Below are 13,362 nucleotides of genomic sequence, written 5' to 3'. Positions count from 1 at the left end.
AACCGTCCAACTGCCTCCCTGGCAGGTTTCCTGCTTCTGATGTACTTAAAGAGTACATCAGAATGCATTTTTGTTATTCCACTTGATGCTTCTAGCTAAATGTTCCTCACACTCTCTTTTTGCCTCCCTTATTGTCACCTTGCATTTCTTTTGCCAGCGTTTGTGTTCCTTTACGCTCTCTTCATTTGGGCAGGCCTTCCAGTTTCAGAAGGAAGTCTTCTTCTCCTTTATGGCTTCCTTAACTTTACCTGTTAGCAACGCTGCCATTCTCTTGGACTTAGTGATACCTTTCCTCCTTTTTGGTATACATTCCAACTGGGCTCCTATTATTGTGGTTTTGACTAGTAAACTCCATGCATTCTGGAGAGTAATGACTCTCCTGATTTTGTCTTTCAGTTTTCTTTTCACCATATTTCTCATTTTGGAGAAGTTTCCTCTTCTGAAATTCAAAGAGTCTGTGTTAGACTTCCTTGGTAATTCCTGCCCCACATGTATTCTGAATTTGATCACACTATGGTCACTGTTCCCTAAAGGGTCGATGACACTGACATCACACACCAGGTCCTGGGTGACACCCAGGATTAAGTCCAAGGTCACTTTCTTTCTGGTTAGTTCCAAGACCCAACTGTTCTAGGGCACAGTCATTCAGCATATCTAGAAATTTGACCTCTTTGTCATTACCTGATTGTGAGTTTAGCCAGTCTGTGTTTGAGTAATTGAAGTCACCCATTATTACTTCCCTGCCTCTCCTTGATGCCACCCTGATTTCCTTCTGTAACTCCCAGTCATTGTCAGCGTTTTGATCTGGAGGGCGATAGCACGTCCCCAATAGCACATTTCCTTTCAGGCCTTGTATTGTGTCCCACAGTACAAAGAGGACTGTTTCTGTGGAGGACTCTGGTCCTCCTAGGTTTTCTAACTTGTTAGATTCTGTTCCTTCTTTAACTTACAGTGCTACTCCATCTCCAAAATGCCCCTCCTTGTCAATCTGTATCAATAGAGTTGATATTCAGGGATAATAGTGTCCCACTGGTTCTTACTGTTCTACCATGTTTCTGTTATGCTCACTATTTCTATTTCTGTTTTAGAAACCAAGCATTCCAGCTTGCCCATCTTGGCTTGGAGGCTTCTGGCATTGACATATAAGCACCTATATGCTGAATCTCTTACCTGGTGTATGCCATCTTTCTTTTGGCTCTTTGACCAGCTGGCACAGCCTTCTGTCTGCTCTTTTTGTGGTTCTGCTTTGTCCTCTTCTGTTTTATCTGAATCCTTTACACATCACACTTTAAAGAATGGCATTTGCCAAACCAGATACTGCCCAGCTCCTTTCGGCTATTCCCCAGGTGTCATTTTAAATGCTGTTCCGCAACCTTTTTGATTTTAAGTGCCAGCAGTCTGGTTCCATCTTGGTTTAAGTGCAGCCCATCCCTTTTGTACAGGCCCTGCTTGCCCCAAAATGTATCCCAGTGCCTAACAAATCTAAGCCTCTCCTCCTGGCACCAATGTCTTATCCACTCATTGAGCCCCTTCAGCTTTGCCTGTCTCACTGAACCTGTGCGTGAAACAGGTAGCATTTCTGATAATGCTGCCTTGGGGGTCCTGGACTTATGTTTACCTATCAGCCTAAATTTGGCTTCCAGGACCTCCCAGCTACATTTCCCCATCGCGTTGGTGCCGATGTGCACCACAACAGTTGTCTGCCTAACAGCCTATATAGATGCTTCGTGATGTCCACAACCTTCACACCAAGCAGGCAAGTTACCGTGTGGTCAACACATGGGTCACAAACCCATCTCTCTATACCTCTAATTATTTATTCACCCGCTACAAGGAGGCCCCCACACCCTGGATGTGTATCCCCTGTGCGAGAGGATATGGGCTCATCTTCCACAGAAGCGGTCCCTTCTAAGGGAGCATTTTCCTCTTCCTCAGACCGATGTCCTCCTTCCCTGAGACCTTCATTCTCCCTGAGAGCAGAGGAGCTATCAGCCTTGAAGTGTGATGCCTCAACCATCTCCCTGAAGGTCTCGTCCACATGCCTCTCTGAGCTTCTCCAGATCCGCCACCTTGGTCTCATGGTGAACTAATTTGTTCCCTGGGAGCCAGGAGCTCCTTGCACTGAGCACGCACCCATGACTTCTGCCCATGGAGCAAATAGAAACATGTGAGCTGAAGCACTCACCTGGAATGAATCCCCTGCTCAGGCTACTCTTCTGTCAAAGATACAGAAACTTCCAGCCAGCCAGAAATCAAACCTTAGAAAATCACCAGCCCTAACAGAACTAGCTTCTCCTTTCCCTCTTGTTTTCTTGGTGATTTAATTATTTAATTATCTATTTATCTATTTATTATTTCTTTGCTGTGTCCCCTTGCTTGATATTTTCTTTAGGAGAGAAATACAAGCTTGTTGCTTCCTCTTGCTTCCAGACCAGCAGGCAACTCTTGGAACTTCAGTCCTAAGAATGTTTACTTTTGAGTAAGCATGGGTTACTCAGGCTGTAAGTCATCTGATATCATGCTCTTTATGTAAGCTTTTCTCCATCTTTATTTTATTTGTTATTGTGTGTCTATATTGTATGGCACTGGATACAAAAATGATTTTTTGCTTCCAGTAATTATGCTATACTCTTCCCCACCTTTACTTTGCCTGGCCTAAGAAAAGACAGTCTTCAGCTTACCTTTGGTCTATCACTCTAACAAGAGGGGAAAGAAATATCAGCTTTTGAAAACCTACCAGCTACCCATTGTTATAAGATTAAAAACCAAACATGTAACAGTTAAACTCATCATAGGAGGTGCCTATTTCACACTCATGTACAGGAAAAATATTAGTTTGGAACATAAATAATTACTTTTATATTGTCCCTTGAGAAGAAAATAGATAAAAATCTAAGTAAGAGAATCATAGTTTGCAAATCAGGAACCAACCTTTGAGATGCATGCTCCCTCTCCTCTCCTGATCATTGCCTTGTTGGCATTAGCCACAGTTTAGAGCAGGTGTAGGCAGCTTTGGTTCTCCAGCTGCTGCTGAACTGCAACTCTCATCATTCCCAGCCACAATAAATTTTGGCTGGCAATGATGAGAGTTGTGGTTCAGCAGCAGCTGGAAAGCCAAGGTTGCCTAATCCTGGTTTAGCATTACATGACACTGTCCAAGGTTAGTTAGCAATAACTGGATTCCCTTGTATATCCAGGGTTTTCAACCCACCCATCTTAAAACCAAGATTTCAAATTCTAGTTCACAGTGAGGACTATGATTAGCAGTGATAGTTATCTAACCTTAAACTGTGGTTAATCCCAATGGATGAAACACTGCAGAGAAGGGAAGGAGCATGCATTCCCAAGGCTGGCTCCTTGGCTGAAAACCATGCTTTGAGTAGACCCAGAGGCTGTTTTCATGAGCAGCTTAACCCAGGCTAGGGCTCCCAGCTCTCCCACCCAGCATAACCCTGCTCTTATGTTTGGCTCTTAACCAAGGTTAAGGGAACAAGCACTTCCTTAACCCAGTTGCCAGACTTGTGTCTCTCCACAGAGCTCGAAGTGACACAGAGAAAGGCACCTAGAGTGTCCTTCTGTTGGGGGAATCCCCTTGTGGAATATGTAGAGGCTGAGAAAATGAGTCTGTTTTCTGTTGATCTGCGCTGCCAGGAGCAGTGTAGGTCATGTGGGCACACGGTATGTGCATCACAGGGGCAAAGAGGGATCTTCTGGGGAAGGTAGGTTGAACCCTGCCCATCCCCCCTCCCCCAGTTTTGTGTTTTCACCAAACTAATGTGTGCAATTTTCATCCTCTCCACTTCTTGTTGCTAATTGGGCATTATGATAGAAAATACATGGTCATTTTGCCTCTCTTGAGGCCATTTTACCACTAGGATTTTAAACTTCCTACTTGACTACTGCTCCTCTCTGGAGATAAGAAAGTAGCCACTATATTTTGAATTGTGAAGAGCTTTAGAGGAAATCTGGCACGGGGTAAGCATGTTCCATTCTTCACCCAGAGATACCCTTTGATAATTACATAGCAGCAGGAACCTGTTTTACTATATACTTACCATAATGTTTAATCCAGCCTTGAGTATGTTACAATGGTTCCAAATTCATCTTGGCTACAAATGCATATCTAGTAAAGGTATACCACATTAGATGTTCCTACAATGTTTTCCTAAAAATACCTCTTTTACTGTTCTATACTTTCCCTGCTTCTTAGCCAATTTCATTCCTGCTGAGAACAGTCAGAGAAAACTGTCAAGTAAAAGCATAGCTGTTTCTTCTGCTTTTTAGATACATTTTAAACCCTAACTACAGCTACAATTTTATCTAGCTATAGGAGGGAGGGAGGGAGGAGAGAGAAAGACTCTTAACAACCAAGACTCTCCACACCTGCCATCCTAGAAAATAGAATCTCTATTTTCTGGGATGGCAAGTGCGGAGAATCTTGGTTGCTAAAGCCACAATTACTCCCAGAAGTTTTTTTGCCAACCATTTGCAGGCAGGTTGGCACCTGCAACACCCTGAACCCCCCAACACTCATGAGAATGTTCAGACATGCAAATATGGATATTCCCTGAAGTCTAAGGGAAACCCCTCAAAAATCCCAGAGGCTTTCCATAGTGTGTCTGCCAGGGCTAGTGAGGGGCAAACATACATATTGTATATCAGGGCAAACATGATATAAAACTCAGCACAGTCCAGTAGTGTTATTTTTAAAAAATATTAATTTTATTACAGTAACATAAAGGAACAGAATTTGAAGCCAAATTTTAAAAAATCCAAAAAACATAAAGCATTTCTACTTACATCATGGTCTCTACGCAGAGCACAAGGAAGCCAAAATCCGTAGTTGCAAAAGAGATGGATTCAAAATCTTAAGCCTTGTAGCATGATTGCATGTCTTCACCCCTAGCCAGGGACAAAGGAATGTGATCTCAGGACTGGTCCAGCAAAAGCCTGACCTCATGGCTAGGAACTCTGGAGCTCTCAAACACAGAGCTCTGGTTGTCCCATTTCCCCCTTTCTTAAAGGTTAGCATTAAAAGATAAATCTGTCTCTGGCAGTCTCACTTCAGAGACTTATGAAGATAGGAAAATCACGGACAAAGGGGAGATAAGTGTTCCTTGATCTGCATCCAGCAGCAGTCGTTATCCTCAAGTGGTCAGGGTTAAAAAAAAACACGGGGGAAATGGATGTGACTGCACACTTTAAGGAAATGTGTGGAAACCTACCAAACAAATCCGAGACAGGGAAGTTTTCCTCAACACCAGGTATGTTAGAGAGTCACATGATTTTCTATTTACAGATTTTTCCCCCACACACACCCATTTTTTTTTTTTAAGCCAGTAATGTGTTAAATGTTTTTCAATATCAGTGTGGATCCATGCTGCTCCAGGACTATTGTGTGTGAAATCTTGCCAGCTCTTAGGAGGGTTGCTGTACTAGCCACCATTTTATTGATGTGGTTCTGCAGGCTGGGACTATGAAGTCATTCACACAATTAAAAACTGTGTTCTACCCAGGTTTGGGAGCTCTGTGTGCTCCCAATTTTCGGTTGTATGGAAGCAAGGTAGGAGGAAAACCTGGTAGCTTTTCCTCCTACCTTGCTTCCACACAATCACTTCTACCCAGATTTTCCTCTTCTCTTGCTTCCACACAACCGCAAGGTGCATTATGGTATTTCTAGGGGCAGGGCAACGCGTCCTGGCACCCTGACCCCTGGAGCCACCCGCAGCAGCAGGCGATCTGCCTGCCCAGGGAAGCCTGGAGGATCATCTGCGGGGAGGTAAGCTTTTCCAGGCTTCCTGCCCGCAGACAGGGTAGCCTTTTCTCACTAGATGTAAGAAAGGGGGTTTACTGTTATGTCTGCATGTAGATTGGTTTCTGGCCCAGTTTTGTGTGGCACTGTGTATTTTTAGGAAGTTTTGCCATTAGCTGTTACCTTTATGTAATTCTTCTAGTACAACAACATGCAAATTTAAACAAACGAAGATGTTAATAGGTGATTTCTGAATTTTGTAATGGCTACAATTCTGTTTCATGTTGGACATGGCACATGTGGAATTGATGGAGGGTACATTTCCTTGTCAATGAATGACCAAATTATAGAACATTTATGTTTGTTATCTCCATGCAAAATGTGAAGTATTGTTCTTGTTCTTTCTTTATACTCATTCTAGTCCTGTAGGCAAAGAGGACTCTTTGCAAGGAGGGTTGCATTTTGAATCTTAAGGTTGTCACAAAGGAAGGTTCATTGTATATAGTTTCAGGAATTGATGAATCTTGTGCCAATTTTCAGCTCTCTGTACAATCTAGGGTCTGTCATGAGAATGGATGAATGGTGTGCTGCGTTATGTTCCTCTTGCACAGCCTTTGTCATGAGATTTCAAATTCTGAATGCAGCATGCAGTGCTGTTATCATTCTTGTGACAAAAATTGCATTCGGGAAGTGGCACAAAATCAAAACATTTCTGCAAGGAGGACTGAAGAGAGGAAATACAAAAAGAGAATAAAACAGAAGTTTGTTCTCGTTGCTGTCAGAATAGTAGATAGAAAACTAATGATAATACAGGTTGTTACTATTGTTCCAGCTCTCCTTAAATGTGCTTACTGGTGGTGCTTTGGGGAATTTGAAGCCAGATCTTGTGGGTTTTTTGTGTTTTTTAAAAACACTGTAATGTAATTCCAAGTGTGTGTAAGCTTTTCAAGTATTTTGGAATCAGAAAGACTGAAATTGGACACGGAGGGGTAAATTTTCAAAGCATTGCATGGGCGATAGGCGCACAAATCCCATTACTGCTAATGGGATTTGTGGGCGTATCTGTCGTGCATTGCTTTGAAAATTCATTTCATTCCATTCACGCAGTGCAGGCCTGGAGAAGAGAAATCACTGACTCAGTTTTGAAAAAGGTTTTGTGTTTATTTTTCCCGAAACCTCTTATGCATCTAGGCACACTGCAAACCATCAGCTGACTTCCTTTCCTTTCCATCTATTTTTATGGACTCTAGAAGCAGGAATCCAAAAGGAAGTAATAAATAAATTGTTATGAAACTTGTACGCTCCCTTCTCTTCACTGCCATTGAAGGGTTTTATCGCTTACCCTTCAACAATATCCATGAGGGCAGATTCCACATTCTCCATTATTCTCCATACCTAGAGACAGAAAGACTGGTGGATGTGTAAGAGACAAATGGAAAGGATTTCTCCTTCAAGTGCCTTCTATCCAGCCCGAGCTCCTATTGTGGAGACTGAATAGCAAGCAGCAAGTACAGGATATTTTTTACAGTCTCACTAATACAGGGAAACATAGACTCAGAAGTTATTTAATATGCAGAGTATAGCAGTCTGAGCCTATGCATGTTTACTCAGAAGTAAATCCCATTGAATTCAGTTGGACTTACTCCCAAATGGTTGTATAAGTTTGCAGCCATAAACTTTGAAAACTTGATCAGAACTGTTGTTGCATTGACACTTTTAACACTTGATAACAACACATTTCCAGTGTCCCATTCTTATTGTGTAGATGCCCTAATTTGGCACCTTTCTAGCATTGGATTATCTAATCTAGCCTCTTTGTGTAGCATCACCAAGCTAAATTTACCAGAGCTACATTAAATTATACCTTCCAAGGACATCTGAAGGCTGTCATTGATGCTATCTATACTTGTCATTATGTGTTTCCTCCACTCCCCTAATGGAAGCTGGCCCCCAGCCATTTGTTAACCAGAATATACTTTTTCTCAAGGGAGTATATGTTTTTCACTTCAGAACAGAGTGCCTATTGGATTTATTATGACTGGTTCTGAACCTTGCAAAACCCGCCTGAGATAAAAGCAGAGAATGTCTATGGGAAATGTTTTAGAGCATTTGATCTCGTAAATTTGCTGAGTCCTTTAAAAACAGTGACTAACATGCTGCACAGCATATCGCGGATGGTTCTACACTGCCCATCCTGCTGCAAGTATCCAAAACAATGCTAAATACTAAAGCTGTTGGAGAAGAGAGTTCTTCGGCTGAAATGTAGAATTGTGCAGGCATGCTTGCACAATGCCACAGCCATTGGAAATGATAGCCTTAGCATGTGCAAGCACGGTTGCACAATTTTACGTATAGGGCAATAGCACTCTTTCACAATGGCCCCAGGGTTGTATTGGGTGCCCACAGCACTGCAACTGACTCCTGTGGCAAGCTGTGCAGCAAGTTAGCCTACAACTTCAGATATCCAGAGTCGTGTATGGACTGGGAATTATTGCATGGCAGTGAGACTATGGCAAGGCAGCCCATGCTGCATTTGTGAGGTAAAAGCACCTCAAGAGTGTTGAAGGCAAGAAGTCATGTTGGTTCTTAAATGTACCTGGGCCTTCAGGGATAGCTGAAAGAAGCAACATCCAAACATGTGACAAGGCAGATCTGACTGGTAGCTCCAGATTCCGAACCTAGCTCTAAGCACTCATTCCAATACTCAGCAAAAAATAAGTGTTAGAAATGACAGTATTAATATCTGTCCTAGTCTTATTTTTTAATAAAATGAATTTGCAGTTATTTGGCTGCAATATGTTCAGCCAATCTTCCAGGGTTTTATACTTCAGTTAACTTGTTTTGACATTACTTCATTGAAAATAAGAGTGTGTGTGGTTATATTGGGACCTTAAACGATAGCTGGGCATAACATCAAAGAAGTCTTTGGGAATGAAGGGTGTATATCAGAATGTGTATATAGCTTGCTTTTGTCAAAGTTTCTGCTTAGCTTACTGGCTTCTCTTGACTCAGCTACTTGTTAATTTGTATCATCTTTCAAAATGGTGAGGAGAATTTTACCACTGCCGAACTTCCCCCATTAGAAGATCAGATACAGAAGTATGGTTGAATTCTCCTCACGATTAGCAGGACAATACAGGTGAACAAATTTCCAACTAGTTAAATGAAACCGTGGTTTGTTTGTATTCACCTACAGTAACAATTTTTTTTCTTCTGGGGTCTGATTCTTGCTTATAACAAAGATCACTTTAAACCACTGAAGCTGCATAAAATATAGTTTATTACTGTATATCTAAACATCTGGAGGCTGTTCTCACATCCAGCCTAATCCAGGCTAGGGAAGCCCAGCCTGGGTTAAGCTGCATGTGAGAACTGCCAGGATCAGGCCTGATCCCAGTGGGGCAGCATCACCTAGTCTGGCTTTTGAGCCCAGCTGTTAGCTAAGGTTTAGGGAGTGAGCACTTCCTTAACCCAGACTACCTGCTTGTGTGTGAGCTCGGGCTAATTCCAGCCCGGCCACTAGGGATGTGCGCAAACCTGTTCAGAGGCCCTTTTTTGGGGCCTCTGAACAGGTTCAAACCCTGGCCGGTTCGGAGGCTCAAAGGTGGGGGGGGGCAACATTAAAGGCGGGGCAAGGTGCACTTTCCCCTCCCTCCCACTTTCCCCTCCCTCCCACTTTCCCCCTGCCAACACTCCGTTTGTAAAGACTCCATCAGGGCGGCAGCATACCTCCCTGCCGCCCGATCCCTCCTTGGCCAGAAATGCTAGGTGTGTGTGTATGCTGAGCATGTGCAAAAGCAAGTGCAACATGTGTGCGTACGCGGCCAGCGTGCACATTCGCGCCCGACACTTCTGGCCAAGGAGGGGATGGGGCGGCAGAGAGGTATGCTGATATTGATATTGACAAATGGAGTGCCAGCGGGGGGAAGGCAGCGGGAGGGGTAAGTGCACCCTCCCCCACCCTTAAAGTTATCCCATCCCCACCTTCGAACTAGCCCCTGACATTTACGTGCACATCCCTACTGGACCCACACAGAGACAGGCACATAGAGCTCAGTTATCTTGGGGGAATCCCCCAATGCATCATACATGTCCCGCGGTGCATTGTGGGATTCCCGGAGGCTGGGACATGTCTTCCTGGCCTCTGGAGCTGTGCCACACATCACTGCTCCTCTGGGAGCATGGTTTGTGCTCCAAGAAACATGGAGTCGCTTGTCAGGGGGAAAGGTAAGTTTAACCAGCCTTCCCCCACTCGCTCCTCTGCCCGCCTGGTCGTGTGAATGACCTCCTTGTAGCAGTTCAGTATCTGGACTTGACAATCTCATTGTATTTCATTTAAGATGAGCAATAGATATTCTGCTCTATCTCTATATAAAAACTGATCTTTGAAAAAATCTTCAGCTTTTTGTAGTCCTTTCTCTAAACACAGTACATAGCTGGCTACTGTGTTTGCATGAGCAGATGATGATATGCCACCTATAATACCTAATATTTATTGATTGGCTCTATATCCACTACTTTTTCCTTTTGTGTGAGATAATTTAGCAGTGCCCCACAAAGCTGCAGTGACCTCAGAATATGAAGGATACAATATCTTATATCTTGAACATTTCCCTTTATTACTGCTCAGTATCTTTGATTGTGTGGCTTGTTAGCAAAATTTAAATTGAGATGCAGTTCAGCTGTGTTCATTCTCTTCTGTGCCCCCACCCCAAGCACAGGTGTGACGATTTTTCTTGGAAGCTCATAGATCTATTTGTCCTGCCAAATGTTTCTGTGAGATTCACTACAGTAGCATTTTATCACTTTGGTAGACATGCATTTTAAAATGACTCATTGCCCTAAGCAAAATTGAGCATAATGTTGTCAAGGCTGGGCCTGTTTCCCCACACAGCTGCTCTTTTGGCCCTCTATCCTGACCCCCAGGACCTGCTATTCCATTTGCAGGCCTCTTGAGGAGGTACTGTCAATAGTGATGAATTGTGCATTCCTTCTGAACTGTGGGCATAACTACCACTGGGGACTAGGCCTACCAAATTCATTTTGCTTGTGACCTCTGCCACGTTTGAACCCGAGTCTCCAGAGAAAAACTCTTTTAAAAATTAACCCACTGTATCTTTCCTCATGTCCTTCAGCATCTGACTGGTCACTTGCAAGTAATACATGCAAATTCAGTAAAATCATTTAGTGCTAAATACAAATGAGCAATGAAGTGATCAAGCATGAGTCACTCTTGTAAAGTGTAATAGCTCCAAGCTTAGTAACTGGTCTCGCATATTAGTAATTCCAACCATATTTATTATTAGAATGACTGTGAGTATTCAAGATTTTCAGCTATATCTGAAAACTAGGAGTGAGGTATAAAGCTACATTAATCTGTTTTGGTGCTCATGGAATCAGCATTTATTTCTCAGTCCTGGAACAAGAAATGTTGGTAGAAAATCTTAGAGCTGCCTCTAAGTACAACTTAGTGTACTCCTTTAAATTCTCTGATACAGTCAGAGATGAGGCAGCAACCTATTCCTTTTCTGGTGCTACCTGCCTTATTTGCTGTGTGGCACACCTGGAATTCTACTTGTTCACTGGAAAGGGATGGGGCAGATGATTTGGGCAGGAAAAGAGTGGGCATAGAAACCATGACTGCTGTGTCTGTCACTGCACTGGAGAGTCTGCCTGGCAATCCTAGATGGTGATGGCCTATAGCAGGGTTTCTCAACGTGTGGGTCCCCAGATGTTATTGGACTTCAACTCCCATAATCCCCAGCCCCAGTGGCCTTTGGTTGGGAATTATGGGAGTTGAAGTTCAATTACATCTGGGGACCCACACATTGCGAATCCCTGGCCTATAGAAAAGCAGCACCTGCTGTCTATAAGCTGCTGTTGTGTAATCCGAACCTGGCACAAGTCTTTCATTCAGGATTCCACAAGAGCAACTCAGAGGAATGGGGGCACAGTGCTTATAAGCCAGCACTCTTATTAAAGTCTCTCTCTTACTGGTAAAGTAATATATTGTATCAGTGTCTCTTTTTTCCTGAAGGGTCTCTTAGACTTTTGGTAGCTGAATAACAGTCACAAACAAGTATGGAACTTTGACTAATATGGAGATTCAGTGATGGGGAAAGCTTCATCTGCTGATTTTCTGTCTGTTGTTCACTTATTTGAAGGCAGGTATGCTAACTGCAGGGAATTGGCAGTATTGTTTTTAGATAGATTTAATGTTTTGTTTTTTTTTAAACTACCTTTCTTCCATAATGGGACTCAAGTTAGCTAACATGGGGTTCCCAGGTCCCATAATGATCCGATCGGGGCAGAGCTGTAATTGGGCGGACATGTTGAAGGAACACAAGCCACCCAGCTCCTGGGAACCACCTGGCTCACCCCTTCCCTGAGTTCTGACTGGCTTCTTTGTCAGCTGAGTATTTTCTCTGTTTTCTCCCTTGCTCTAGGAAAGGGAAGAAGAAAATGTGTAGCTGACAATGAAGCCAGCTGTTAATTGTGCTCCAGAGAGCCATGCAGGCCCTTCTAGGTGCTGGCCACACCCCCTACATGTGCACGAATGGCCTCTGGGGTGAGGGGTGAACACGAGCCCACTCCCCGCCCAGCTATGTGCCTGGGTTAGATTTTGACCTGCTTAGCTTCAGCTAGATGGCTTATGTGCTGTGAAATCATGCCTTAGCTGTTAAAAGTTGCCAAGTGTTGATGGTTCGGTAACTCAGATCACATGTTCCTGCTGAATGAACGATGCCCACCTATTTGGGACAAGGACCATTTGAGAGACAAGGCAAGTTGGGAAAGATACCAGACGCTGCATTTAAAGAAAAGGATTCAACTGTCTATTTAAACAACAATAGTTGTTTTGCCAAACAAGCTCTTGTCTTTGCATTCAACCAGTGCTCAGATTATGGAGAGAAAGATAGGGCAGCCCTTAGTGAAATCTGCAGATCCCACAGGCCCTCTCTGTTTTTCTCCATTGTAATTCAAGCACTGTGTTAACCTAGCAGTCTGATTTAATGCTCTGTCGTTTAATCTTTCATGGTTGAGAAGGGCATCAACATTTCTAGCAGTGCAGATTCTCATCTGGTACTTTCTAATCCTGTTGAATGTTTGCCTACCATACAACAGTTAAAGGTACTGACGCCCTGCCACAAAAAGGTGGCAGCCCTGCACATAAAGTGTGATATGGGTGTCTAAGTTCATGACTCCATAAGGTTGTTCTCATGATGGTCTCTACCTAGCCTAGGGAAGCCCTACCCAGGTAGAGCCACTGAGTAGCCTGAGTTTTTACCCGAGCTATAAGTGGGGTAGAAGGGCAGGAGCAGGCCCTTCTACCCCACTTCCCAATCGTGTGAATGCTCGGGCTGCTGCCTGCAGCCCAAGCATTCACAAAGCTGGGTGGCAAGAGTGCCCGGCAGCAGGGAAATCCTCAAATGCTCTGCACTCCTGGCATGGTGCATTCTGGAAGACTTCCTTCTCTGGCTCTCAACTCTGCCGCTCGCTGTGGTGCCACTCAGGTGCTGTGGCGAGCTTCGGGGCCCTCATTTAAAAGTGATCATGTACAGGGAGGCAGGTGGGGGCCTGCCTCCCTGCCAGCCCTCCCCAACCCCAGGAAA

General features: G+C 43.8%; 1 protein-coding gene across 21 annotated transcripts in view; it reads left to right on the top strand.

The window, feature by feature from the left end:
• TENM2 (teneurin transmembrane protein 2) overlaps positions 1-13,362 on the top strand; it is a 1,486,671-nt gene that overhangs the window by 1,235,125 nt on the left and 238,184 nt on the right. Inside the window, exon 1 of one of the 21 annotated variants that reach the window (XM_053288984.1) lies at positions 2,395-2,501. The exons of the other annotated variants lie outside the window; for them this stretch is intronic. Within the exon in view, the coding sequence (XP_053144959.1) occupies positions 2,486-2,501 (16 nt within the window). The 5' untranslated portion in view covers positions 2,395-2,485. Of the gene's footprint in view, positions 1-2,394; positions 2,502-13,362 lie in introns of those variants that run through there. 21 annotated transcript variants of the gene reach the window in all.

The sequence above is a fragment of the Hemicordylus capensis genome, chromosome 2 (genome assembly GCF_027244095.1).
Source record: "Hemicordylus capensis ecotype Gifberg chromosome 2, rHemCap1.1.pri, whole genome shotgun sequence".
In the NCBI taxonomy this organism is placed as follows: domain Eukaryota; kingdom Metazoa; phylum Chordata; class Lepidosauria; order Squamata; family Cordylidae; genus Hemicordylus; species Hemicordylus capensis.
Note: the sequence above shows the minus strand (reverse complement) of the source record. Positions and strands in the feature narration are given on the sequence as shown.